This window comes from Apiospora aurea, assembly GCF_038362705.1.
Source record: "Apiospora aurea strain CBS 24483 chromosome Unknown utg000010l_segment0_segment0, whole genome shotgun sequence".
Classification (NCBI taxonomy): Eukaryota; Fungi; Ascomycota; class Sordariomycetes; order Amphisphaeriales; family Apiosporaceae; genus Apiospora; species Apiospora aurea.
The window spans coordinates 3,245,477-3,273,474 of record NW_027117397.1 but is presented as its reverse complement, the minus strand read 5'-3'; the positions used below and the strand labels follow the sequence as shown (position 1 = coordinate 3,273,474).

The 27,998-nt window shown below is 54.4% G+C and overlaps 7 protein-coding genes across 7 annotated transcripts; 4 read left to right on the top strand and 3 right to left on the bottom strand.

Moving 5' to 3' along the window:
- Positions 1 to 5: 5 nt before the first annotated feature.
- PG986_014981 (uncharacterized protein) lies at positions 6 to 1,535 on the bottom strand (the record flags this gene model as incomplete). Its single annotated transcript, XM_066851203.1, has 3 exons — positions 6 to 1,085; positions 1,154 to 1,423; positions 1,479 to 1,535. 3 exons carry the CDS (start codon positions 1,533 to 1,535, stop codon positions 6 to 8), a joined length of 1,407 nt encoding a protein of 468 aa, XP_066693441.1.
- A 708-nt stretch (positions 1,536 to 2,243) lies between these two features.
- On the top strand, positions 2,244 to 3,740 carry PG986_014980 (kinase-like domain-containing protein; the record flags this gene model as incomplete). The annotated part of the gene is made up of 1 exon (XM_066851202.1): positions 2,244 to 3,740. The coding sequence occupies one exon, from the start codon at positions 2,244 to 2,246 to the stop codon at positions 3,738 to 3,740; it is 1,497 nt and encodes a 498-aa protein (XP_066693440.1).
- Positions 3,741 to 4,428: 688 nt separating this feature from the next.
- PG986_014979 (uncharacterized protein) lies at positions 4,429 to 5,368 on the bottom strand (the record flags this gene model as incomplete). The annotated part of the gene is made up of 2 exons (XM_066851201.1): positions 4,429 to 5,171; positions 5,239 to 5,368. The coding sequence occupies 2 exons, from the start codon at positions 5,366 to 5,368 to the stop codon at positions 4,429 to 4,431; spliced, it is 873 nt and encodes a 290-aa protein (XP_066693439.1).
- Positions 5,369 to 9,973: 4,605 nt separating this feature from the next.
- Positions 9,974 to 11,776, top strand: PG986_014978 (uncharacterized protein; the record flags this gene model as incomplete). The annotated part of the gene is made up of 6 exons (XM_066851200.1): positions 9,974 to 10,038; positions 10,198 to 10,207; positions 10,315 to 10,479; positions 10,594 to 11,178; positions 11,231 to 11,484; positions 11,542 to 11,776. 6 exons carry the CDS (start codon positions 9,974 to 9,976, stop codon positions 11,774 to 11,776), a joined length of 1,314 nt encoding a protein of 437 aa, XP_066693438.1.
- Positions 11,777 to 14,129: 2,353 nt separating this feature from the next.
- Positions 14,130 to 16,739, bottom strand: PG986_014977 (uncharacterized protein; the record flags this gene model as incomplete). The annotated part of the gene is made up of 1 exon (XM_066851199.1): positions 14,130 to 16,739. The coding sequence occupies one exon, from the start codon at positions 16,737 to 16,739 to the stop codon at positions 14,130 to 14,132; it is 2,610 nt and encodes an 869-aa protein (XP_066693437.1).
- Positions 16,740 to 22,655: 5,916 nt separating this feature from the next.
- PG986_014976 (amino acid permease/ SLC12A domain-containing protein) lies at positions 22,656 to 24,509 on the top strand (the record flags this gene model as incomplete). The annotated part of the gene is made up of 4 exons (XM_066851198.1): positions 22,656 to 23,143; positions 23,210 to 23,360; positions 23,423 to 23,833; positions 23,889 to 24,509. The coding sequence occupies 4 exons, from the start codon at positions 22,656 to 22,658 to the stop codon at positions 24,507 to 24,509; spliced, it is 1,671 nt and encodes a 556-aa protein (XP_066693436.1).
- A 1,791-nt stretch (positions 24,510 to 26,300) lies between these two features.
- Positions 26,301 to 27,441, top strand: PG986_014975 (enoyl-CoA hydratase PHS1; the record flags this gene model as incomplete). The annotated part of the gene is made up of 3 exons (XM_066851197.1): positions 26,301 to 26,594; positions 26,852 to 27,176; positions 27,377 to 27,441. The coding sequence occupies 3 exons, from the start codon at positions 26,301 to 26,303 to the stop codon at positions 27,439 to 27,441; spliced, it is 684 nt and encodes a 227-aa protein (XP_066693435.1).
- Between the last annotated feature and the right edge of the window lie 557 nt (positions 27,442 to 27,998).

Genomic DNA, 27,998 nt, shown 5'->3' with positions numbered 1-27,998 from the left:
GCCGTTTAACCCAGGATATCGCCTCCAAACCCAACAGGTCGTCTCTGTCCATCATTCTCAGGCAAGATCGCCAGCGCCTTATACAGCTTCCCCATCCCATCCGGGCCCCGGTCCACCAACCTCTGACAAGCCTTCTCAATCTCGACCTTCTTCTTGCCATCTCGCTGCCCCGCCCGCTTCGCCAGCATATCCGCGCGCTGCTGGATGCCCATGCTCTCGAGGAAATCGGCCTGCTGGACGGGTCCGTGGACCTCGACGCCCTCGCTCGCCTTCATGGCCGACTCGGCGATGGCGAGGAAGTCAACGTCGGCGCTGAGGTCGACGAGGCCGGGCTCGCTGAAGGAGCTCACGCGCTGGTGCTGCTTGATGCCGCGCAGTGAGTTGACGGGGATCGTGTCGCTGGGGCCGTAGTCGAGGATCAGGGCGGCGCCCGAGGGCTTCTGTTTCGGGTGCTCCGGCGAGCCGCCGATGCGGGCGGCGAAGTCGGAGGCGTAGAGCGAGGCATCTGGGCAGACCTCGATCAGAGCGTTGGGGGTGGCCTTCAAGGCCCGGTAGCGGGAGGATGTCTCCGGGAGGTACAGGGAATGGCGGGTTGAGGAGGTTGCAAGTGTGAGCTGGAAGTCGGGAACGGGTCCTCCGTGCTGCTCCGCCTTGGGCGTACCCAGGGACTGATGAGTAGAGTCAGGTGGTGTAGGTGCGACAACCATCTCACGCCACTGAAGCGTCGGTGATGCCGCGTTGGGTGTTTTGGGGTTGGGACCTGGGGTCGAAACAGGGGATGGGGTTTTTTGTGTTGGTGGGACCTCGACGATTTGGAATGCGTGGATGGGCAGCGCATCGAAGAACTCGTGGGCTACAATAAAAGGGGTACTGTCTGGCTTTTGGGGTATCGACTTGACAGTTTCAGTCCAGACGATTGGCAAGTCGGAATACTTGGAGGTGCTGTGGTGCCCTGCCTTGGACTCCTGTGATTGCGCGCCTTCGCCGCATAGCAGGTTCTTCTGTGCTGTCCTCAGTTCAGCACTGGCTTCAACCATGTATACTGCGTCAATAGCGGACGCCATATCCTTGAAGTTTCGAATCGTCTGGAAGGGTATTAGCAGGGCTGGTATGGTACTCGTATGGAGTCGCGATAGGCTCAAGGTTGACTTACACGCAGGATGTCATCCATCAAAGTACCTCTTCCAGGCCCGACTTCAATGAGCTCAACTCCCTGCTTGGGACGGCCCTGGGACATCCATTCTGCAACAAACCAAATGCCAATAAGCTCTCCGAAGACCTGGGAGATCTCAGGAGACGTGATGAAGTCTCCCTTGCGACCGAACTGGTCGCGGCCTTTCTCAAGGGCTCCGGTATAGTAACCTCCAATGTCTCCAGTCAAGCACATGCGCATGTAGCTGGCCAGAGGGATCGGGCCAGTGATCTGTAAGGGGAGAGTTAGACTTCAGATAATAATTTATTGGGAATGATAGACTTACATTGATGGCATCGGCTAATCGTTTGGCCAAGGGGGGTCGACCATTTGCGACCGCCATCTTCAGTTTGTCTAAAGGCCGTTGTGGCACTGAAGCTTCTTGAGCTGCGGTGGAAAAAGCTGGGGGCGGCGGTTGCTGGTATGGAGAGCCGGGTTTTCGGTAACGCTCTCAGCCCTTGACGGGCTACCAAAGTAGCAATTGACCTCATCTTGGTCAGGTTGGACATTACGACTTTTCCATGCCAGAACAAACGACTAAAGGAAGTGAAATTGCCTTCAGAGGTCGGTAACTAGCTCATACAAGAATCACGAAGAGAGACAGAGACCAAGCTATGATGCGAGGAGGGTTGCATCAAAATTATTATGGAGACTGGACGGGAGCTGTACTGGTAAGGCTTGGCTGCTTGTGCTTGGAGCTCTCAAGCTCTTCTGCCGGCCTCAGAGCTGCAACAACCCGACTCAGTAGGCAAGTTCAATTGGCTACAACCTGCAGCTTCGAGTCGCTGAACCACCAAAAGTTTTGGACCGAGCATTTCCCGGCATCGCGAACTTGACGTAACATATCTCTGCGGCAACCAAACACGTCCTCTCAACTGTTATTCTTTGTGTCAATACCGATAGACCAGGCCATAAACCTTGTTGCAAAATTACATCTTATACCGCCGGCAAATACCTACTCCCGTATAAGCACACCTGGGCGGGCAGCGGCGGCCCACTACTCCTGAGGCGAGGGTGCCCCCTTGACGCTTATACACACCGGCTTTCCACCATGGCGAGCAAATCACGATGGGCCGACACCGAAGAAGACGCTGAGCTGGTAGCGAAGCAGAAGCGCGAAAAGGAGGAGAAGAAGCGCCTCAAGGCCGAAAAGGCACGCAAAGCCGCCGAGGAGGAGCAAAAACGCATAGCCGCCGCCCAGGCCCAACAAGCACAAGCAGAACAGCAATCACCACAATCCCTAAACGAACCCCCCACGAAGCGGAGGCGGCTCACGCCCGACCAAGATGGCGGCGACAAGACAGAACAAAAAGGAGGCAAAGACAGCGAAGGCGGCGGCAGCACGGGCGAGAGCAGCGCCAAGCTCCTGCGCTTCGAGGCGCCGACGTGGAAGCCCACTGCGAGCGTGGAGAACTACGACAAGCTCAACGACATCGAAGAGGGCACCTACGGCTGGGTCGCGCGCGCCAAGGACCTGCGCAGCGGCAAAGTCGTCGCCCTGAAGCGGCTCAAGCTCGACGAGTCGACGGGCGGCGGCGGCGCGCGCGCCGGCCTGCCCGAGACGGGGCTGCGCGAGATCCAGATCCTGAAGGACTGCTCGCACCGCAACATCGTGGGCCTGCACGAGGTCGTCATCAACGAAGCGGCCGCGACCTCCCAGAACGCGAACCGGAAAGAGCCCATCGAGGCCGTGTTCCTCGTCCTCGAGTTCGTCGAGCACGACCTCAAGTCCATCCTCGAGGACATGGCGGAACCCTTCCTCGCGTCCGAGGTCAAGACCATCCTGCGCCAGCTCGCCGAGGGCGTCGCGTACCTGCACGCCCACTGGATCCTGCACCGCGACCTCAAGACGTCGAACCTGCTGCTCAACAACCGGGGCCAGCTCAAGATCGCCGACTTCGGCATGGCGCGCTACGTCGGGGACCCGGCCCCGCCCAAGCTGACGCAGCTCGTCGTGACGCTGTGGTACCGCTCGCCCGAGCTGCTGCTGGGCGCCTCGACCTACGACGCCTCCGTCGACATGTGGAGCGTCGGCTGCATCTTCGGCGAGCTGCTGGCGCGCGAGCCCCTGCTGCAGGGCCGCAACGAAGTCGACGCCCTCTCCAAGATCTTCGAGCTCTGCGGCGTCCCCACCGAAGAGACCTGGCCCGGCTTCCGCCGCCTCCCCAACGCGCGCAGCCTGCGCCTGCCCTCGGCCAGCACCGCCCCCGCCGCCCTAACTAGCAGCATGATCCGCGCCAAGTTCCCCCTGCTCACCGCGGCCGGCTGCCAGCTCCTCAACTCGCTGCTGTCGCTCGACCCGCGCAACCGTCCCGCCGCCGCCGACATGCTGCGCCACGAGTATTTCCGCCAGGACCCCAAGCCTAAGCACGAGGCCATGTTCCCCACCTTCCCCAGCAAGGCCGGCCAGGAGCGCCGGCGGCGCAAGGAGACGCCCAACGCGCCCGGACGGGGCCAGAAGGCGCCCGCCAGCGTCGACTTCAGCGGCATCTTCGCGGGCAGGGAGCGCGAGGAACGGGGCGGCGGGTTTAGCCTGCGGATGATCTGATCCGATGATGAATTCCGATGAAACCACAACGAAGTGGGCTGAGGGAACATTACATGTAGCCTCGCAAAGTAGTACATACCTGCCTTCCCAGTCATCTGTGACGTACTCGGTGAACAAGGATACTGCTCATAATATCGAAGTTAGAGAGCATCGATCGCTACTACTACCACTACAAGCATCGGCGGTCCAGTCAACAAATATCCAAGAGCAGTATCCATAGAGTATACAGACGTCGCTTGTCTAGGTTTTCGGCTACTAAAGGTAATAATAGATCTTGGTAGGTGCGTCATATTAAGCTATGTGTGTCAGTAAAACATGCGTCCCACCAATAGGCTCATATTTGTTTTCTAGCAACAGTTGGTCGTTTCCATATCTTGCGTTACTCTCCAAGACACTTTCAAATCAAGGAGACCATGTTCTTTTTTTGTCGTCCACCAAAGTAACCAACCCCTCATCCTATCCTCACAAGATGAATATGTATAGCCCCAAAATGCGGGACCAACTTCAGATGTTATAAACGCCCAATGCAACATATATCAACCCCAGTTCTCCGTGCTCCGTATTACCAAATTTGTATGAGTTTACCCAAGATGCAGAGTAAAGGATACCGCTGCCCTGATCCTAATATGCACAGTTCGAAAAAGTTGTGGAAAGACAAGACGCCCCACGCTCAACCGAGTTGCCAGGTCTATAGCAGCTGGCCGAAGCCGGCCACGAACCACGTAAAACTCAGGATCGTGATCACACTCATCGAGAAAGCGAAGCCCAGGGCCTTGGTGTCCAGGTTGGCGGCGCCGCTGCAGGTCGCGCAATGCCACTCGTTCAGCGGCTGGTAGTCCTGGGGCTTGTACAGGCCAAACTTGAAGCCGTCGAATGTGGAAAGGTAGCCGGCCTCGGCCGTGGCCTTGACAGATGACTCGGCGTCGTAGATGAGCAGGGTGTATTCCGCCGTCAGCAGTTGGTCCACCACAGCCGTCTCCGCGTAGGCGTGTGTGTCCCAGGTGTAGCTTCCCTTGGTCTCGTAAGTCATGTTCTGGGTCAGAGTCCACGTCTTGGAGGCGGTGCTGCAGGAAACCAAGACGTCGATGGCGGTGGGTGTGGCCTGTAGCGACGTGTAGTTCCATCCCCAGGTGATGGTCTGACCAATCCTGTACAGCTGAGTTCCCAAGACCGGAGCGGGTGTCAACATGGAAACACCGCCGGCGGGATCTTGCGGGTCGAATGTTGCGTGTGTCGGTTCGGCGGTGCTGTTGCCAGTGTGCGTCGGTTTGGAGCCGCCGGACTTGGTTATGCCACCCGTGTTTAGGTTTGTTGTCTGAGGCTCATCATCTCCGCCCGCAGTGGTCTTCGGTGCGGGCTTGTCAGTAGCGGAGGGTTTGGCATCATCGCTCTTCGGGTCCGCGGTCTTGGTGGGTGCTGGTGACGCAGTGTCTGTGGATTTCGTGTTAGTTGTTTGCTTGAGGCTCTGTTGGATGGATATTCCTGTTACGCAACAAACCTTTCGAGGGTTCGTCTTGTCGTACGACAAGGGCATCGACGTCAGGAAGCCAGCTTGGCCATGCTGAGGCGGTAGAAGAGAAGGCAATGGCAGTGGTCAAGATTTGACCGAAGCTCATGGAGGCCCTCATGGTGTCTTTTTTAAAAATGTCTTATGTCTCAAGTGCTGGAATGGCGGTTCAACTTTCTCCCACGCGGAACTGCGAGGAGGGCGGGAGTGATATGGGATTAGTTGAGTTCGACGGCCCCGCTAGGTTGGTTGATGCAGCAGTGCCCCGGATCTTCGAGAGAGAATTAAAAAAAAAAAAAAACTGCTGTGACACGTCCGAAGAACACGAAGAATTGTCGTGGACGAGAACTGTTGTGATTCGGTTCGATTCGGTTGCGGCTGGTTGCTGCTGCTAGGGCCTCCTTATTCTCGCCGGGCGTTGCAAAAACGAGCCACAGTACAAACTGCGTGAGCGATGGGCAATATTACACGGACAAGATTTCTTCTCCCTTGAGAATTATTAGTCGGCCGAAAACAAACGGGTGTGATTGTCTCGGGTATAGTCGAAGCGATTGTCAGAAGGAAAATATAAACAGGCAGAATAGCGAACGTCGGGCAAAACAGATATGGATTAGCCCAGGGTTGAACGACAGACCATCAGGAGTTGACGAGTTGGGATGATGATGAGATGGGGAGACAGGATCTCGTGGTCAGGGAAATTCAGGACGGGAGCGTCTTTGAATCAGGAAGGCTTAGACGTAGAACCTTCGGCTGGGTGCGGTGCGTGCTGGGGGGGCTTAGAAGGGACGGGCTTAGGTAGCGGAGGATCAGGGAAGGGGACTGAGAGCCAGCGGCGACTGGGGTCGAAGGGGTTCCATGCATTAATGACGGGCCACTCACCACTGAGGAGGGAGCAAAAGACGCCGTCCAGAGTGTCATCCAGCCAGCGTCTGGGATTTTCGGGGCTTCCTGGGCCAAGTCCGTCCCTGGATTCCGTGAACACGAGAAGCTGTGGCCCACCTGCGGTACGTCCTCTTGCCCAGACAGGCTTGGTGCCAGAATTCTGGTGGGTGCTCCGTGATGGGATTCCTGGCTTCTAGAGTTCTCCTTCATGCAAAGTGAATGGACCTTGGCCTGACCTGGCGGAAAGGCGGGTGCCTGGTTTTCTTGCTTTGCTTGCTGATATTTCTTCAGGTGGGCTAAAAAGACAAAACAACGGGACACCTCAGGCCTTTTTCTCGTGCGCTGTGTCTCGCGCGCCTTGTTTACAATTGATGAGGGACTGTCTGCGTACGCAAGCCCGCCCAGCCCGCCCAGCCAGTCCGAGCCATCTGCGCTATTGATCGACGAGGCCGATTGGGCGAGTGCGAGGTACATGAGCGTGAACCGCTAGTCGACCAAGCGACGGCGATCTGGGCTTGGCCAAGATCGTATTTGCTCTCCGTCTCTGCCACTTCCTGTTCGTTCGTCCAGTCCCGGGGTGGGGCGAGCAAGACGCATCCAGCATCCTGCATGCATGTGGTTCGGGTTCAAGGGTTCTGGCTGGTTTTTTTGGTGTTCACTTGTCCGCTTTAGCTGCCATGCCCGCTTGCTTTGGTGGTGGCAGTGGTACTCGCCCTCTAGTCTGTCCGGTCGGTCGGTTTTTTCTTCTCCCAGACAAACCACCGCCCGCCGCCTAAAAATAGCGAGTGATCTCCTAATCCAAAGCCGATCATTTCCTCGTGTTCCCCGTATTATGTATTTATGGCCTCCCATCCACATCCCTCGATTGAAACCCTTTGAGCCTCACGAGCGAGATGTGTCGTCGAGGCTGGTGTAGTACATTGATTCACAACCGACACACTTACTTCTCGAAGGCGGGGAAATTTTCCTTTATGTCGCCTGCATCGATGGCGTTCCATTGACATAAAACCTGCAAAATCCACACCATCAGCACTGCAGCAACAGCAATGCAACCCGCCATCTGACCCAAAACCCCTACCGGAGCTTTGCTGCAGGCAGGTACGCATACGAATAATGTGTATTGTGCTGCAGGACGCAGCCAAAAAGTTAACCTCCCTCAATCGTTGCCTTTCGCTCAAAGCATGGCGCCCGCCTGGTGGCGGATTGTTGTTTCATCATTCCTGTGCTGGCTGAACTGACTTCTTTTCTCTTGCCTGTCAGTTTGCAATGGAATTCGGATCTGGCGGAGAAAGAGCAAAGCCATTGATCCAGGCCATGAACATTCAGGGGTGCATCAATTCAATCATCGGAGCAGATCTATCATCCAGTGTCCAGCCAATTTTGGCCTTGGGCCAGAGGGACCTCTGGCATCGGACGCAGCCATGCGTCGTGCAGCAGTCAGTTGTGGAATCGGATGATCCCGACCTAACCCGCCCAGCCACAACAACGCGCAAACCTCTCTCCATCTTAACTGCCCAGTCTGAGATCAAGAGACATGTTGCTAATGATTGATTCAAGACGACATTCAATCAATCGATACCCATGCCGTGATACATAGGGTGGACAGCTCTGCTATTGAGAACTTCGGTTCGATGCAGGAAGGGAGTTTGAGGCACAGACCCAGTTCATCAATAGGTATACTTCAAATTTCGGCCGATGTCCAAGCGATACTTCGGTCGAATTCATGGCTCTGGATGTCTCGAGGGAATGAGCATTGCTCAAGCACCTCTCCATCAGTCTGCATCAGTAAGCACACCAGTATATCATGATTGCACGTCTTGCCCGTTATTGGATTTCCTAGTACCTCGAATTTGATGCTCATTGCTGCCTTCGTTGCCGAATCAGAGCCGGAGGAGCAAGCCACGAACTTCAATTACTATGGTTTGGCCGATTGTGCTGATAAAGGCATACGAGGCTGGCGACTTCCATGATGGTATATAGGACCTGACTCAACAGGCGTATATCATCTTTGAAGGCTTCCCTACACTCCCGCTCGAGATATGGTATCTACCAGCTTACCAAGACAGGGACAAACGGGGACACTTGCCTCCATCTTTACTACAGCAACACTCGATAGATGCAGTGCACAGTGCCCGTCTCTTCTTACCTCTTTCATGGCTGTAACTACAGAAGATGGGAGTCAAGCAAAAGCCATTAAACACTACGCAGGCACGCTTTATCAACTGGCGAAACGCTCTAAAGGGGGAGAGACCACTTCTTCAGCACTTATCCTCCGTCGCCTGATCGGGGGTCCATACTTCCCCTCGACATTTGGGGCTTGTCTTGTACAGTAGGGTGACAGAAATGTTAAGCCCCCTCCCCCTGCTAGATCCCGAAAAGTCAAATTATAGAGGCCAGTCCGTCGTAGACGACATCAAAACTTGACCTTGGTAGGTATGAATTCTCTGTTTAGTTTTGAACTTCTCCAAATGTTAACCTTGGTAGATATAAATTTTCTGTCTAGTATTTGACTTTTCGGGATCTAGCAGGGGAGGGGCTAACATTTCTGTCACCCTACTGTATCATGACAATTTTGTGTATCAAATACCTACGCCAAGCAACGTGGTCAAGTGGGCACAAAAAGTCGTCTTCACCTCGAGGGTTGCACTAGTAAAGTAAGTTGGTTCGCGCCCACGACAGATCTGAATCGTTTCGCCTTGAAACCTGCTTAGTACTCCGACGGGCTGCTGCTAGCCAGAGGTTGAATAGGAAGGCAATGAAGCATTTTGCCGCTATGTCGAAGAAAAACCACGATGGGCGTATCGGGACACAGTACTTTTCGTTGCTCATGTCTCATAGGTGAACGGTAATACGGGAACCATTCGGCGATCCAGCTAACATGAAAGTTGGATCTTCCCGGTACCGCGGAGGGCGCTAGATGTAGATCAAAACAGGACTGAAGAACCCAGCAACAACTGGCGGGTGCATCGCACCAGGCTGTTTGCCATGTCGTTTCTCACTTGTCCCAACCACAAATAGAAACGATGGAAACCGATGTTGGCCATCCGAAATCCGAATATAGCAAATGGAATACTAATAATAAAAATCGGAAACCTGCTGCGATCACTATCAAGAAGGAATGACAGAGATATAAATAATGCACACAACCAAGAAGTGACCACAATTGCCGCCGTTTCGCTTGTCAAAACCAACCGTCCCAGGCCCAAAGAGGAAAAGGTGCTCTGTAAACGGCCCCTACGACTCGACGAGGCCCCGGTTTAGTAGGGGTTCACCAGGGGGGCGGCTGCAGTCAGCGCCAACCTTATCTGCCAGACAGCGAGCTTGCGAGCCAAAGGCCCCACCTCGCAACTGCACTGCGACCACCACCACCACTAACACGCAACCACGAGCACCACTGGCAGTGAGTGACACCACCAACCGCCGCAATTGCGCTGCTAGGTTGCCAGTGAAGTGGCTGCCGCTTGAAGTTCGAAGCTTGAAGCCTGAAGCCCATTGAAAGCTGCCGCTGTTTGAAGGCACGGAAGCAGGTGCCGTTGCCGCCCAGGGTCCAAACGAACGAGGCGATTGGCAGGTCCAAACGATCTGTCACACTGCCATTGGTTGTTCCTTTTTTTAACCTCAATTCTTTCCTGCATGGGCAAGAAGGGAGGCGTCGCACGAGACGAAACGAGGGAGTCGATCAATCTTTTAGGGTTGATCTCTTTTTTTCTTCTCGATCGTCTATCCTGTTCTCCCTTTCCATCACCCGCATTCCTTCTCCATCTTTGTCCAGTCGTCTTTGCACTCGAGAGCGATCAAGTCAATTGCGGCTTGAACCCTCGACGGCGTTTTCCCGTAGCTCAAGATGACGGCGGCTACGTCAGGTACCGTTACCATTGAGCGCACTTATTTTGAGACTCTGCTCCGCAGGTAAGTTCAGCCCTCCGCAAGCAAACCGAGAGCTTGAAGCAGCCCCAAAACTAGACCCTAGCAACCCTCCCCTCCATGTCTCATCGCGAAGCTTTCCCCCTTCGCCTGCGGGCACAGTGAACTGAAACTTTTATCCGCAGAGGCTGACTCGTAGTATAGGGCCAACGTTGTATGTTTCTCCCCCAGCGCCAGACGAGAACGATACGATACGATTCGGGTCGATCGATCTGCTAGTCCTCTGATGAAACACCTCCTCTAATCCAACCATTTACGTAGAACACCAATGACTTAGCCGTGACCGCAAATGGCAGTGCGTCTCAAGCTGAAGACTACACCATTGTCCCGAATATCGAGTATGAAACACTGCTCTCCATTGCTCACAAGTTTTCTCGCCTTCGACAAAACCTGATCAATGGAGGCGTCACGGAATCGACTATTGCTGTAAGTCCGCATTATCCACACCTGCTGCAGCCCTAGAGTTGGCTACATGATGTACACTTTCGAGTCATTCTACAAACTTCCAAAACCCAACGCCGAACTAATGATTGCGTGAAGGTGTTAAGCCAGGACGTGGAAACCCCGCTCCCTGACACCGGCACTCATGGTTTGACGAAATTGGAGCAAGAGAACAATGATGACGGCGGGGTCGTGCTCAACCAATCCAAGAGGTCGTATTGTACCTCCAACAACAAACCGGATGGACGGCCTCACACATCGCACAACGGCAACGGTAACGGCTTTGGCAACGGTGGCTATCATGGCGGATACGGCGGCAGGCCCTTTGGCAACCAGCAGGCATGGGCGGACGCGGACCCTGCCGACGACTTCTCGGCCTCTTACTCTGGCGAAGGGCTGACCCCCGAGACAACTCATCATCAGACATTTGGGCAATTCAACCAGAACGTCGAGGTTCAACGTCCCCAATACGCCTGGATGTGCAAGAGGACCGTGGTTCTGGCTGGACTGCCCGATGACACGAAGCACGAGGACATTACCAAAGCCGTGCGCGGTGGTCAGGTTCTAGAGATTTATATCAGATCACACGAGCACATGGCCATGGTTTCATTCTTGCGCGAGGAAGATGCTGTACGCTTCTACGATCACTCGAGGCGTTATGATCTGTACATCAAGCACAAGCGGGTAGGTCAAGTTGGTCTTTTCTGGCAACGCGACTGGCTAAACGCAGCTCTAGGTATTCATCAAGTGGGCTGAACGACACTTTCATCTTGCTGGCCATGTCGCGCACAAGATCGTCCAGGGCGCGACCCGTAACATGGTCATCCGACGCGTCGACCCTAATCACACCGAGGACAGCATTCGAGATGATCTTGAACACATCCACAACCTGATAGTGATCAAGATCGAGTTTCTTGGGGGCAGTTGCCACATCAAGACCAATTCCGTTCATAACGCTATGTTCGCTAGAACCTGCATGATGAGTCGCGCGTAAGTGCCCTGAGTTCCTGTCCATACTGCGCATCTGTACTAACAAAATGGATATAGCAAGTACAAGGGGTCCAAGATTGACTGGGATTTAGATGAGTGCGCGCAGCCCCTGAGGGTAGAGCAGAAGCCGCCGCCTCCCAAGCCCCAACGCATCCCCTCGCCCAAAAAGCCTGCTGTGAGCATCAACCGCTTTGCTACGTTACGGCTGGATGACGAAGATGATGAGAGCGATGATAAGTTCGACACCTCATCTGAGTTTCCTGCATCCACGACTGTAGGGGTGACGGCTTAAGGCCGTGGCTGGCACGTGACCGGGAATTAGGACATCCTCGTCCCATCATTTGTACGACTACTGCGCGGCCATAGAGCATTGGACCCGTCCCGACAAGGTAGAGCCATTGCGGGGGACGGTCCGTGTGTCTCGTATGGCCTGTGGCTACTTTTTTTTATTCAGTGAAGGGGGGCGGCGTCGAGGAGTCGAGGATGGTTTAATATGGATACCCAACATTGTCAAGATTGTTACAGCACCAACATCCTTGACTTGATGTCAGGAAGTTGTCAGGGCGGTCACTCAGGGGGACGAGGTGGGGGGAAATGGCACATGTGAAGAAGAGGTGGCAAAAAGTATGTTTCTTGTAGCTTTGTGTATTACGAAACCACACGACTCGTTCTAAGACGGCAATATATTGTTATTCTCATTGTGGCTCACCTGATGTCGTGATCGCTGCAGAAAGTCATCATCCGGCTGTTGCATGTAGGTTTCTCCCATGAAGTGACAAATGAACAGTAGAGGGTTCTTTCTGGATGTTTCAAAAACGAGCTGGTTTCTCCTTTTGCCTCCCTGTTTCCTTGACCCGGCCATACGGCACACTAGAGGTGATACTGGGGTAGTTCGTCGGCAAAAAAAAGCGCTTAACCGTCTGGTAAGGAGATGCCGACAAAGTTGAAGCAAGGGAAGCAAACATACAAACAGCGATACCGAGCTGCCCTTTTGGGAAACTCGTCGGTGCATGCGACTAGGTGCACGATACGTTTACAGCCAATCGGAAACGACGAGGAAGACCAGGTTAGGAAGAGGAAGGATTCGGCTCCGGAATCCTTCTCATGCAGGCATGCATGCATGCTTGTGAGCAAACGAAGCGAAAAAAACACCAGCCTACCTATCTTTATCTACCAGCTAGCTAGCTAGTTATCAGCTATATGACATAGTAACTGTGCTCGGCCCGGGTGAGGTGTGGACGGTGTAACCAACTCTCGCCGGTCATCATTTCTCACTCTTCGTCAAGAGGGTGTGCGTGCTCCGATGTGATGTGGTTCGAGGGAGGTGCAGAAGGGGCGGTCGCGTGCGTGACTGGGCGCATCGAGGCTGGGATGGGCTCGGTTGGGTCGGTGTCATTCGAGAGACAGAGGAAATAGAGAGACACGCATGGATCCTTGAATATGTATAGGGTGATGTACATTGTGAAGGGGAGCAAGTACTTTATCTGGAGTATACTTCCCATTGGAAAAGCAGTCGAAGGCCTGGGTAAGAAAAAGAGGGTGGCTTCGCTCTACCCGGCTTGGGCAACCCTACCGGCGGCAACAGCTTCCCCTCTGGCCACGATGTCTGTCCATCTAGCCAGGAATGGCCATGCGATGTCCTACGCTGACTCTCAGAGCACACATCCAATCCCGCTCACCTGGGCGTCGGTCAGTCACGATAGCTGGGTACGATACGGCATCCTGCATCCCGCATCCCGCATCTCCCTCCCTACTCACAATCCAGGCCTTCCCCGCGCTGATGCCGACGCTGACGCGCTCAGGTCGTACACACCCACACAACCCACACACGCCGTATCAGTCCTACGCACGAGGATAGAGCCTTACTTACCATGGCTGGTGTTACTCGACCTACCGAAGAAACCATCATTGCTACCACTATCATTATTCACCACTACCAATAACCGCACCCACTGCGTGTTGGTGTAAGTGATGCATGTACGTAGATACGGAACGACACCTACCGTGCTTCTTTCTTTCTTTGCGCACGCCGAGCGATTGCCGAGTCCTATATACTGGGTACATAGCCAAGCACATATGAGCAGGTAGATACCTGGTAATGCCCTCCTCGCAGACCGGTCTGCTCGGAATCCGTTGCCGTGCGGTGGCTTGAACTAGCTCTTGTGCAACGAGACATACATACAGCCTGGTCTGTACTACCCATCTGAGGAAAGCGTCATTCCTCAAGATAAAACGCATACCACGGTCCTGGATACCCCAAAGAGCGCCCGCTCCTAAAGGCTAGACTCGTCGAATTAGCTCCTATGAACTTGCGATACTTCAGAGGAACTTCTTCTGTCACAGCAAATTACTTCCGAATACAGATCATCTAGACAAGAACAGCATGTCTCAGCCCTTAATATCGCCATAAACCAGCGTATAGTATTTGACCTGATGCTAAAAAAACTAAGGGTATTCCATGCGCTATGACTCCACACGACCGCCCAGATGCATGCTCATTGTACGACTATGAAAAACCATTGGGTCTGTCCCCCACACGCCCCCCTTCTCACCTCCCGCCGAACACGGGACCCGGGACAGCCAGCCCTGTCTGTCACCTCAGACTAGATAGCCAATATCAGATGGTCCCCTTAGGTACCGTTCGCCTAGCGTTTTGCGTGATTCCTAGACGCATCCTTCAGGAATCCCATCAAGAAGTCCCTGTCTGCAGGTGTCAAAGGCGTTTGGCTGCCACGCCTACTGCCGAGCGATGCGCTGTCACCAGCGCCGGAAGCAATGGAAGCAACGCGAGATCTGGGTCGCATGTTCTCACTCATAGAAGCCGGCTCCTTTCCTTTTCCAAAGAGCGAGAGCAGACTGCTCTTCTGCTCCGGAGTTGCCTCGGGGCGGGTCTTGAGCATCCCGCTAGGTACGGGCAGCGCTGCCGCCGAAGGCGCCCCCAGAGACATGGCGAGGTTGGAGGCGCTCGAGTCCAGACTGGTCCCATATGGATACGCCACAGACCGGTTTGGCGTTGACTGCTGGGGTTGGGGCGAGTGCTGGAATGAAGACACCGGCTTGTTTCTTGATGCAATAGCAAGAGCTCCGAACGGAAGATTCAGATCTGGGTTAGACACCTGAGACTGCGCATTGTGTTCCAGACTTTGCCTTACTGCGGTAGCTGGGGACACAGACTGTTCAATGGCGGGCACCGCCGCCGCCACAGCAACAGCAGCAAGGCCAAGAGGCGATCGGCCCTGCGGCATAGTCTCGCCACCCGCCAGCTTCTTTGTCGTATCTGTCTGCTTGAACATATCCAGAAGGCTTGACTGGTGCTTGTTGAAGGATCCAACGGGATGCGAACTGGTTGATGGTGTGAACCGAGGGCTGGCTGATCCAATATTGATGTTCTGAGGGTAGGGCTGAGACTGCAGAGGGTTTGTGTGCGGTGCGGCTTGCTGCTTGATATCTGGCTGTGGTGTAGTACCCTTGAACACACCCAGCAGACTCATCGAGTGTGCAGTTGGCTCAAGGCTTTGTCTTGGCAGAGGGGGCGTTCCTTGCGCACCGAGATGGCTTTGATGCTGGTACTGCTGGTATTGCTGATTCTGTTGTTGATGCAAGTGATGCTCTTGCTGCTGCTGGCGCTGCTGCAGGTGTTGCTGTTGTTGCTGCTGCTGTTGTTGATGTTGTCGCTGTTGCAGATGTTGTTGCTGCTGCTGCTGATATTGTCTTTGCTGCTGTTGTTGTTGGAGATATTGCTGCTGTTGCTGCTGCTCTTGTTGCTGATGTTGACCAACATTGGAGCGGTAGCCTTGCAGTGGCCCGGGAGCGGGCATCTGCTCCTGCATTGCCGGCGTTGGCGCCATCCCTCGAATGAGTACGGATTGCTGAACCTGGGGAGGCTGGGGCTGTGGATGCATGAGTTGCGGAGGCTGCCGATTCGAGATTTGGCGGGGTGAGACGATGAGTTCTGGTTGCCCATTGTAGCCCGTCGCTATATGAACCTGAGGCCGAGTCATCTGGTGCTGCTGATAGGCTCGGTTGGGTTGCTGCTGTTGCTGCAACTGCTGCGGGCTGACACCAAAATAAGGTGGCTGGCCCTGTGGGTAGGACAGTCGTTGCGTTGGGTGATTATGCGGTGGTGTGCGGGGTCGAGTTGCTTCGGTGAAGACCTGATCATGCGGAGTATGAGGATACGGGTGAGCCGAAGCTGAGGCGTTGGTATGGCCGTTCTGGCCCGCGGACGGCGCTTTGGATTGCAAGATGGACATCAAAGCAGCCCCAGCATTCACGTTCGTCGCAGAGCTGACACCCGACGGCATGTATGCATTGCTAGCATCGGCACCGTTCGATTCTGAACCTTGTTGGTATCCGGGCGTGGGTATAGGGGGCGAGATCTCATCGATCTCGAGGTGCTGATCGTCCTCGGTGAGAAGATCCTCCTCTTGTATAGGAACGGGAAGTTGATGTCCCGTTTGTCTTGCAGCTTTGTGAGCATCGCGCTTCTTCTGCTGTACTACCCATTTCTTCAAGGGGACCAAGAAAGGCGCAACCATGTAGAACTTATTAGCGTTCATGGCAGCTTCCGCAGCATTGCCCTCACCGCGGCCAGCACCCTTCTTTTTCCTAAAAGCCGGTAGATCCTGCAGCTTGTACCATTGGATTTTCCCAATCTCTTTTCTAGTTTTGGGCTCGAATACTGTGTCCATGGGCACGTCCCGGAAGACGTAAAGACGCATGTGTTGATCACGCATAGTGATCTCGATGTACTTGACATTGTTGTCTTCGGGAACGAGCCCGGCGGCACGAACATCGAAGCCCGTCTCTTCGAACACCTCACGGATGGCGCAGTCGAGGTCGTCCTCGTCCTTGTTGATCTTGCCCCGCGGAAAACTCCAGTTAGCGTTGCTCTTCCAACCCCGGACCAGCACGGTGCTGTCCATGGCGGAATTCATCATGATGGCGCCGCGCACCGGCACTCGCGTCTTGTATAGCACAAATTCATCAAATGCCTGCATATAGCTGTCCTCGCTGAAGGAGGCGAACAGAGGGCAGTGCTGGAACATGCGGAGGCAGAAGGTGCGCAGCGACATGTTCGGCAAGGTTGGGTCAAGCGGTCGAATGAAATCTTCGTAGAACCAGTGTGCCTCCTCAACCTGAAAGCAGATGCGGGCGACAGACTGCAGGTCTTCCTGCGGGAGGTTTATTATGAAACGGACGCATAGATCGTCCAGCCAGTCTTCGAGAGACATCTTTTCCTGAACCTGAGACATGATGGGCTGAATATCCTAGCATATCCACGGCGAGGCGCGACGAGGGTTCGGGGTTGCAGAGTGCGTTGGACGCGATGGTGCAGACGAAGAGGGAGGACTCATGCGTCGGGTCGGGCGCTGTTGTTTTTGGCGTCAGTCAGCAAGCAAGCGGGTTAGGTCAAGCCAGCAACGCCGCTTGGAGACGAAGGTGGAGTACGGGTGACAAGCTGGAACTCGAATCCAAGATGTCGGGTAGAGAGGTAAGAAACTAACTTCTCCCAACTTGAGAAGCCTTGTTTTAATGATGCAAAAAAGAAGAAACCAGTTGGGCACTGATGGGGCAAAGAAGGTTCGCGGAGATGGTTGGGAGCGGCAGCGCAGGGCAGCTTGAGGTTGGAGTTTGACTGACGAACCTCAACAAGACGACAGTCGGCCTCTGTTGACGTGGAGAGCTCTGAAGCCAATTGTTCCTACGCAACTGGCCCGGCCAAAGCTGGCAAGCTGGAGGTTCAAGATGTGGGGGTGAACGGATGATGGGCTACGATAAGATAAGGTCGGGTATGGTGTGGCTCGAGGCTCTTGGAAGGCTCGAGGCGCAAGGCTCAAGGCTGCTGCAAGCCACCCAGCGATTGTTGTGCGTGGTGCGTGCATGCTACCACTGGTTCGGTTCCCCTCCTACCTGCCTTACCTTGAATGGCCTTGCCGCCTTGCCGCCATGCCTTAGGTTACCTCTTACCTACAGTAGGTTAGGTATTAGTTAGTGTATGTGCGGGAGAGGATCGACTTTCGATAGTCAATATCGACTTTTTGCATCGATTTTCAAAACCCGTCCGCGAACCGGTTTCTGTGTCGCTTGTCGCCTCGCTTCCTTCTAGCGGCGGAGGCTGGATCACTGGACAAGAATGGCAAGTACAGTACGTCAACTGTAGGCAGTAGGCAAAAGAATGGACACAATCCTTTGCATTAGGTATGGCAAGCACCAGAATTAGCCGGTGCTATTTGTGCTATTCCGCAGTGGGTGCCGCACGCCTCGCCCGCACCAATACGCCGTATCCTCCTCCCTTCGGTCTGGCATCCGAATGAATATCTGCGATCAATTGCTTTAACCCGATCCAATCGCTTTCTCGAGGTCTGTACACATGTATTGTCGTAGTATCGCATTGTACAGCCGAGGGGTGCCTCCCGCCTGGGTGCGATCAGATGCCATGGCCTTCTAACCTTCCAAGCACCAGTAAGGTAGTATTCAATCAGAGGGCACCTCGACCACTTCTTTCCCAAATGTCGTCATATGGACAGACGCTGGAGTTTTCCAGCCAGCACCACAGAATTGCCCAGTCTTATTGTTTCGTGGTAACTTGTCGCGAAATTATACCGGTCACTCGAGTCACTGATCTGCCTGATTCTAACTCGAAAGCATTGCCCACGCATGCCCGAACTCTAAGTTTCCTGCTTAGCTGGGCGACGATCAGCGGTCAAACCACCGACGGGGGCCTCCAACGAGTCCAATCCCATCCCACTTTCCCTTTTTCCAACGCAGCCGGTTAGATTGAGTGTCGTCCAAAGCGCGTCGGCCTTTGGCGCAGATACGCTTTTTCAGCCTGGCATTTTCGCTGGAAACCTTGCTCGGGGGTTTTCCAAGCCCCTGGGAAATCTAATTGAAGACTTCGTTCCACGTACTGTAGAGCCGTAGCAGAGCGCGCAGCCATGAGCGCGTACATTGAAGCTTCTCGGGGAAACGCCTGGCCAGACAGGAGAACTAAACCGTACTGTCCTGGCCCCTTGCTTTGCCACGCAGCCGCGTTTTCTCTGTCGCCGCGGCGGCGTATCCCGTCTCCTCGGCGGGACTGGAAAACGGTTGCCATGTGATTTCGATTAGCCAGCGCTTGGTGGTATTCTGATTACTCACGACTCAGGACGACCACAAATAGGTTCAAGCCACTGCGGCTCAACTTCACGACCTGCGCGTACCTACATTGGCCTCTGGATACGGGTACGCCTTTGCCCGGCCAAAAGCAGTGCGGCTTCCGAGCGCATCGCAAGTATGCCTACGTCTGTCGATGGGCGTGACCTCATTGATTCTGTTTTTTTTCTGGCCACCGCCAGTCGAGAGAGAGAGAGAGAGAGAGCCGAATCCAGTGTTCAATAGACCTAGAACGAAGTAGCGCCGTCGTATGCGTGGCAACGAGAATAACGATGGGTTCTGTTGGGAAATGAGCTCGCCAGCCGACGTTTTCCCAATGTGTGATGCGCATTTGTCAGCTCGGTTGGCAGTCCATGTTGTAGTAGTGTATTTGGCGAGCCGCGCATCATTTCAGAGCTCGTGAGCCGATCTGTGATCGAGTACAGAAACAATCATGAATGCTACCGTCGTCCCACTCAAGTAAACAGAAAAAAAAGGGGGACGGGCTCTTATTTTGTAAATTAATGTGACCATGCTACAGCCAGGTTTCATGTATCCGGATCCAAACAGTATGGGCAGCCTGCAGGTTTCTCGCTCGTTTGCAGGTTTGGCGGGCGCGTTCCCATTTGCCAACTCACGTGCACGACCAGGTTTTTGGCAGCAGCTGCACTGCTGCTGCAGGATGACGAGGGAGTCGGGCGGGAAAAGGGCCAGGTGATCGAGGGCAGAAACCGCGGTGGGCAGCGGTTAAACTCGGTTGCTCGGCATCGAGTCGCCCGTGGACTCAGATGTCACACAATGGAGGGGGCTAGCAAAGCTGGGCAGAAACCTCTAGCGCTTAGTGCCATGCACCTACTCGTTTTTGACCCAGCCGGACCGTGGCGGTGATCAGAGGAACGGGGCAAAGCGGGCCCTCCGACTCGGTGGTGGGGCCGTAAAATCCTTCATCCTGGTCCACTTGTGGCCTCATCTCCCGACTGATTAGTATTGATCAGCCAACTGAGCCGCTTGTCTCATTGGACCGCTGCGGCTTTTCCCCCTAGTCACTGGCCCCCTTGGGCCTTCCGGCTAGTCATACAAACCAAGGTCTCGATTATATCATTACGTTATTTCTTGGTACTGCTTGTCCGCCATTGATCATGGATCGTGCAATTGTCGGAGCCATGGGAGTGCTGGGAAGTGTCGCGGTCATGTACATACATTAGTTGACATTGGATAGTCCTGGCAAGGTGCGGGCCGGTCGGTCAGTTGGCACTGCAACCTGTATTACCCGACAGGATAGCCCTCGATCAGCCCACCGGCAGTAGGTAGCATTTAAAGAACAAAAACAGGTAACTAACCAATTTAGTTTGTCAACTGCCTGACTCGAACGACTAGCACGTATGTACATGCCACATGCGGACAGCCGTGGCTTGTGGCGATTAGAATGGCAGCTAGACGTTTTACCTGCTGGACTCCTGAGGAGGACGGTTTAGGCACCGGGCGTGCGGGCTGTTCCATGTTGTGGTTAAGCTACATCGACCTACTCGGTAGCGTAGTAGTAATTTGTGTGGTCAGCCACCTGAGTTCTCGGCGGTACTCAGCGTAGCCTGCGTCTCTGGGCTTCTGGCGCTTGGTGCCTTGGGGCCTTGGGCTGTGCACGCAAAAAACCCCCTCATCTTCACACAATGCTTTGGGCCTGGATGGGCTGGCATTATTGGCAGATTGGGATTCACCGAGACGCTGCTACGGCTAACATACATACATGTTCCTTGTCGGCAATGCGGTCAGAAGGGATCAGTGTGGGCTCATGGATGACGGAGGTCGCTAAGTTGATGTTTCGGCCTCAAAATTTTATTAGATGGGCTCAATGTATCGTTGCCTGAAGTCCAAAAAATAAACCCTTGTTTGCTGCCATTTCCATTACATACATGCATACGATTTTACCCCCCCATTTTCAGATGTTGTTCATTTTGCTATTGGCCAATTGGTGCTTTGATTTACTCGAACCACACGTGATTGAGAATGGTTTTGGATTAGGTGTCTAGTAGTACTACTGCAAATAACTGAAGGGGGTAAAAAGATTAACGAGTCTGATCAACAGCCTTATCCACACGGCACACACAGAGAATCTGCCAGCCATTCAGTCGACGGGCGTTCGGGCATTTGCTCTGGCTCGGCGAGTCCGCATTTCGGTTCCGCATGGTGCAACACCAGCAGCGTCGGAAGCATGCTCTGACATTGCACGATTTTTCACCCTCTGCCCTCTCTGTGGTAGTTATCTGCCACGCCGGCAGCGTTTGGCCTCTAAGAGCTGAGCAATTGCCTTCGCCAAGATGGTTCGGTAAGAACGGGCTCGGACGCTGGCCCAATCAGAGTCCGGTTGGGTTGCAAGGGAGGCATGCCAATTGCGACATTTAAAATAGACCCTTCCAGGGTTGAGCGTCCAAGACTGCAAGACTCGCTAGCGTCGGCGCCGGGGCCAAGGGCCAAATCTTTGTGCGTCGGAAAATCTGGGTGGGGAGCGAAGCAAGGATCAGTACGTGAACGTGAACATGCTCGTACCAGAATAAAAGGTGGGCTGCGCCGACTGGCACCTACGTCATCCCTCTGGGGGTGGAAACCGCCTGGTGTCTTGGTTTGGACTTAGCCCAGGAATCTTCCCCAGACCGACAGGGACGAAGGAAGGAAAGAAAGAATACAGGAATCGGCGACGGTGCAGCTTCTAGGGACTAGGGAGTCTAGCAGAATCCGTCAATTAGGCCTTAGTCTGATGGCTGTAAATGCCAGCAGCAACTGTCAGCTAGAAGGTTAGGCATGTTGGCGTCACTAGGGAGTCTGAGGCTGGCTGGCCTGCCGCCTGCCTGGGCTGCCTGGGCTGCCTCTGTCGCATAAGGTTGATACCGACTGCCATTCTTCCTTCGTTCGTTGCCCGCGGCCGAACGCACATTAGTTAGCCCTGTACCTGTAGCCTCTTCCACTTTATTTTGGCCTGCCCGCTCAAGCTGCTATGTACCACCACTACGCCCTATCTATGTACGCTTTGATACGTACGTACGATGAGGATCTATCGGCTGCACCACACAGTGACCACTGCAGGAACTGGCCCCTGGTACAAAAGCAACCCAGACTAAAACAATTGGAACACTGGGAACGGGGAGACATGGGCCACGGCCAGCCACGCTTACTACAACAGGGCATCTTCCAGTAGCTGCACGTTCCAGCGTGGGGTAGGCCAGGATCCGACCAGGGTCGCGTTCTGCTGGGCAAAGTAAAATGGGATATATTTTTTTTATCAGTTAACATGACATGGGTGTCGAAAAATGACTGCCCATGTTCGCTCGCTAGGCTCCTTCGAGGGTCGAGGGGTGTGGTTTTTCTTCCCACCCACACCAGATAACGCGACAAGCGCAGTCAGCTTCTGATCAGCCTCTCGTAGCAATCTGATCATAGGCACGGCTGCTGGCCTGCTCTGATAGGTTGTGCGCTCCCATTATGGTCAGTGGTCCCAGTCGGACCCCCCTCGGCAGTACCCTCTTCTCTGGCTACGGCCTACTGCACGTATGTACCGTACATTCTATCTACATGCAGCGGTACCCCCCCTGGACCCCCCATGGCAACGGATACTAGCTGCCAGAGGAAAATACAACGCCCACCATCCCTGCGACTTCCTGCCGTGTCCCCTGTCTATCCACTCTTGCCTTCATTGACCAATCCCCTCGCCCGCGCGACGCCTGAGGGCGAGAAGAGGGACGTAACGCAGATAATCGACAAGACCCAGAGGCCTGCGGTTGCGGTGCGCATTGCAGAGAGTCGCTATCCCAGACACCAGAGTCCCAGAGTGGTGCCGTCCGGTCCTCTTTCTTCCTCTTCTTGCTCGGGCAAAAGCAGGCTAGGGAGCATACGTAGGTGAATCTTGGAATTTCCGATTCTGCATAAGTACGCCGTCCATCCCCGTGTCGGTTTCCCCGTCTTGAAACCTTTCCTCTTTCACTCTTCTCACCCATCCCATCTCGACTACCAACTGTCTCTCCCTCGACTCGGTACATGTTCTAAGGATGGCTCCCTCTCCTCACAAGTCCGAATCCAAGGAGGTCGGCAGCATACGGAACTCCGACGACGTTGCTACCGGCCATGTCGTCGAGAACTCCGATGGCCTGGCTCGCCGGCTCAACAACCGTCAAATCCAATTGATCGCCGTTGGTGGCTCTATCGGCACTGCCCTCTTTGTCAGCATTGGTAAAGGTCTCTACCAGGGCGGTCCGGCCAGTCTCTTCCTCGCCTACCTGCTCTACAGCTGCATGCTCGGCCTCGTCAACAACTGCACGGCCGAGATGTCCACCTACATGCCCGTCAGCGGAGGCTTCATTCGAATGGCCGGCAAGTGGGTCGACGAGGCCTTCGGCTTCATGGCCGGCTGGAACTTCTTCCTCTACGAGGCCCTCCTGATTCCCTTTGAGATCACTGCCCTGAACATTGTGCTGTCCTTCTGGCGAGACGATATCCCTACCGTCGCCGTTTGCTGTGCTTGTATCGTGCTTTATGCGTAAGTCTCCACCGGTCACTAGTTCCGCCCCTCCGGCGCACCGAGTTACTAACACGGCATCTCCAGTATTCTCAACATGGTCGCCGTTCGAGTCTATGGCGAGGCTGAGTTCTGGCTCTCCGGAGGCAAACTCATTCTCATCATCATGCTCTTCTGCTTCACCCTCGTCACCATGTGCGGTGGCAACCCGAAACACGACGCCTATGGATTCCGTCACGTAAGTAATTATCATTTCCCCGGGTGGTAATTTGCTGAACACTGCTGACCCCTCTATCACAGTGGAGCGACCCCGGCCCATTCAAAGAGTACCGTTCTACCGGCAACACAGGTCGCTGGGAAGGCTTCCTGGCTGCTCTTTGGAGCGCCTCATTCACCATCGTCGGACCCGAATACATCTCTATGGTTTCTGCCGAGGCCAAGCGACCGAGTGTCTACATCAAGACCGCTTTCAAGACCGTCTACTACCGCTTTGGTCTTTTCTTCATCATGGGAGCTCTCTGCGTCGGCATTGTTGTTCCCTACAACGCCAAGGCCCTCGCAGATCTCTACGACGGCAGCGGAAGCGGCTCCGGCACTGCTGCTGCCTCGCCCTATGTCATCGCCATGAACAACCTCGGAATCGGTATTCTCCCCGACGTTGTCAACGCCCTGATGCTTACCAGCATTTTCTCTGCCGGCAACACTTACACAGTAAGTTAATTTTACCCCCATGTGCTCGGTTGTTAGTTTGCTGACTTCCCAATAGTATGCCGCCACACGCAGTCTCTACGGTCTTGCGCTTGAGGGTCGCGCACCCAAGGTGCTCCAAAAGACTCTCAAGAACGGCGTCCCGATCTGGTGCTTCGCTGTTACCATGTGCTTCCCCATTCTGTCGTTCCTGTCTCTTGGCAGCGGTAGCAGCAAGGTCCTGACATGGCTGGTAACCCTGATCACTGCTGGTGGTCTCATCAACTTCATCGTGATGTGTGTCACCTACATCTTCTTCTACCGTGCTTGCATGGCTCAAGGTGTGGACCGCCAGTCTCTCCCGTACACTGGCTGGTTCCAGCCTTACGGCGCATACATTGCTCTCGCCTTTGAGACATGTGTGCTCCTTTGCTACGGTTACACCAGCCTTTCGCCCTGGAACACGCGGGACTTCTTCTTAAACTACACCATGGTGATCCTGGCGCCTGTCATGTTCTGCTTCTGGAAGCTCATCAAGCGCACCAAGTTCATCAAGCCCATGGAGGCCGACCTGGTCTGGGACCGGCCCCTCATTGACATTTACGAGGCGTCCTTCACCGACGCTCCCGTGGGATTCTGGACCGAGGTGCTGCAAATGTTCGGACTCCGACGCAACCCCAGGGAGCCCAGCAAGGTTTAAAATCGAATTTACAAGTGAACGTGAGAAATGCGTGACGATGGCGTTTTTGGATCGAAGATACCCTGTTTGCGCTCTCTTCAAAAAGAGGCTTGATGCAGCAATGGAATTATTTATTGTTAGCCTGAATTTTATATCAAAAAAACAACAACACTTATTGTGCCAACTCTACGGGGCCTTCTCGGTGACCTCTTTACTCGCATTTTGCTTCGAACTTTCCGTGGAACTCTATCTCTCTGTGAGGGTTTATGCGCCGGTTTCCCGGTGAGGAATCCGTACCAGCTGGCCAAGGATAGGATGAACGGCGCATTGATCCCGTGGAAGAAGAAGCCGACGAGATGTGAGTGTCTTCAGTTTTCGTGCACCAATCACCAATTCAAGGGGAATGGATCGAAGACTTTTTTGTCCATTGCTAAACTGCAGCTACCAGATCGTTGTACGTGCCGATAATCCCGCATTTCCCGTGAACCGGTCGTTGTTGGCATCACCGGCGACCCTTATCCCTCCGCGAAGGTCAGCATGGGGCCCATGGCGGCATGTGGTTCATGGACATGAAGATTGCCATCTTGTGGGGATGCTCAGGGATCCAATCCATCCGTGTTTCCCCCTTTGACATTTTGGCCTGTCTGCGACGAAAGCAAGTAGTCGGGCAATTTGCCTGACTTGACCGCTTTTTCTCCATTTCTCGTGTGTTTGAGATTTGAAGGCTTGGCTTTGGCTGCCTGGAAAGTTGGCCCAAAAACCCCCATGTGGGCATTTCTACAAATCCAAATATATCGAAATCCTGGAGAAAGTCGATCCGTGACGCAACCACGGCCTTGGTTTTAAGTGCATACGCAAGTCAGTGCCCGTGTCAGTCCAGGGTCTCTCTTGCCGATACTACTTACCGTACCTGCAAGGACGGGCCCTTCTTTGGCTACATACTGCTTACATTAACGTTTCCCTATTCCTGGAGGAGTCGAAGCAAGTCCTTTTCTTGGATCACCTGACGGACAGGGTCTGCACCGCCGAAACTCAGAAAACAGAACAGGCGGACAGGCGGACAGGCAGAGCAGAGCCAGACACAGCCGTTCACTCCACCGCCTTGTGCTTGGGGGTTGGCTGGCTGGCTTGATACGCATATTCCTCCTATCTGCTCCATCCATCTACCACTATCTATACTACTACCTATCGGGATCGATCACTATCGGATATACCGTCCATCCACTACCGACCAAACTCCGCACCTAATCTACGGGAACCAAAACCCCAAACACCCCCCTTCCCCCTCTATCTTGCCTTCCCCCGCAAAATACTAGTTACGTACCGACCAGGTACTGCCGCTGCGCGCATTGTTTCTTATCTATTGCCTTGGCTTGCTTTCCTTGGGGGCGGCACGCTACTACTTATTGCCTGCCACCACTACTACACTGTGTGCTACCACGGTTCGCACTTACAATACATACCTAGTTACATCTCTGGCGTGTTGCAGCTGTGCCGTGCGCGCCGCCCTGGGGCTGAGGACGGACGGGAAGATAAGGAGACTGCTGCCGCGTGCCGCGCCCGCATTTCGCCCTGCTGGCTGAAAGCTGCAGCTGGCTGGATTTGGAGCTTTCAAGAGCTATCTAACCTATCAACGGCCAGAAACGGGAAGCAATCAAGCGGCAAGATAAGCCCAAGAGAGTAACAGCGCACGCAACCCCCGACTCGGTCATCCATTCGATTTTCGCTTTCGTTGCCGCAGTCCGCCCGACCAATCGGCCGGGACTAGCCAGAAGGAAAAGAAAAAGAAAAAGAAAAAGAAAGAAAGAAAGCATGGCACTCATCAACGCGACGACGAAAAAATGGATCTACCTCATCACCTACAACGCCGTCTCGTTCCTGCTGTGGACCCTCGTCACGCTCCGCACCGTCTCGTTCCTGGCGCTCGGCCCCGACACGGACGAGTACGACGAGCCGGCGGCCGGGACCCTGTACCGGCAGCTGCCGTTCCCCCTTTTGGCATTCACACAGACGCTCGCGTTCCTCGAGGTCGCACACGCGGCGCTGGGGCTTGTGGGCGCGTCGGCGGCGACGACGGCGCTGCAGATTGGGGGGAAGAATCTGGTGGTGAGTTATTGATCTCTTCTGTTCTTTTTTCCTTCTTGTTTCTATCTGGTGCATATCCCTATGTCTTTGCCGGCGTGCGTGCATACATGTCTTAGGCCTAGGCCTGTCCTACCTCGGGACAGACTTGATAATCTGTATATTTTATTATGTATTCATGTTTCGCTGGCTCTACACCTAACCACTAGGGCACGACCCAAGAACACCCAAGAAACTCTAAAAGTCTCACTTAATTCTAACGGCTCTGCGATCTTCTCTAGGTATGGACCGTCATGGCGCGGTTCCCCGACCTGTTCCTGGGCGCCGACGACGATAAGGCAGGGGGCCAGGCGGGTTTCCTGGGGTGCGTCCTGGCCTGGGGCGGCTCGGAGATGATTCGGTATGCCTTCTTCGTCGGGCAGCTGCTCCGGGGCGAGCCCTTTGGCTGGATCAAGTGGCTGCGCTACAACGCGTTCCTGGTGCTGTACCCTGCCGGCCTCGTCAGCGAGGCCTGGCTGGTCTACCTCGCCCTCGCGCAGGGGGCCGCGGACGTCGGGCCCGTCTATCGGGGGTATCTGTTCCTGGGGTTGCTGACCTATCTGCCTGGTAAGTTTGATTTCCATGGCATAAATGGCATACACACATAAGTGCCGCGGCTCCCCCTTTTCTTGTCCTTGTCTATCTGTGCTTAGCATTTCCGGATCCGGAAATCGTTTGCACGCGAAACCATCCATTCCCCCACACCGCATATCCCTACTCCTGACTGGTATGATAAGCTGACTGACTGACGTATTTTGCCCCGGCAGCTGGACCGTATCTCTTTACGCATATGCTAAAGCAGCGCCGACGTGCTGTTCAACGACGAAGATAGAGAGACAGACAGACGACCGATCGCGACCGCTTGTGTCTTGCGAGACAAGCGGGTTGCCGATCATATATTATGGTATAATAGACAAAAAGCGGGATTATAATCAATTCGACTCTACTACTACTTGCTACTAGACTCCAAGAAGAAATAGAAATACAGACAGAGGGAATGTCATCTTACCTCATCCGTCCACCTTGGCAGCCAAGCCTGGCCATCTTTTCCCTAGTCATCGGTCATCATTCGTGCCATATAACAATAACCCTGGGAAAGGACCCTCACTCCATCCTCTCTGCGTTAGGCCACCGAAGATGCGCCAGATGCGCTCAATGTAGAGATAGGACCCATTGGAGCAGTCTGGACCCGTCGGCGAGCTCTCCCGTAGACTCTGGAACATGAATCCACCTCGTGGTGTCGTACTCTGCGAGAACCCCGCGGCATGCTCCCCAGGGGCCATGCCGGAACACGTAGCCATTTCAGCTTCTTGTCGCAGCAGATCCGGCGGGGTCACGGGAGGGGCCACGCCTGTGTCAAGCCATGCGCCGGGCCGCGTACCGGGCATC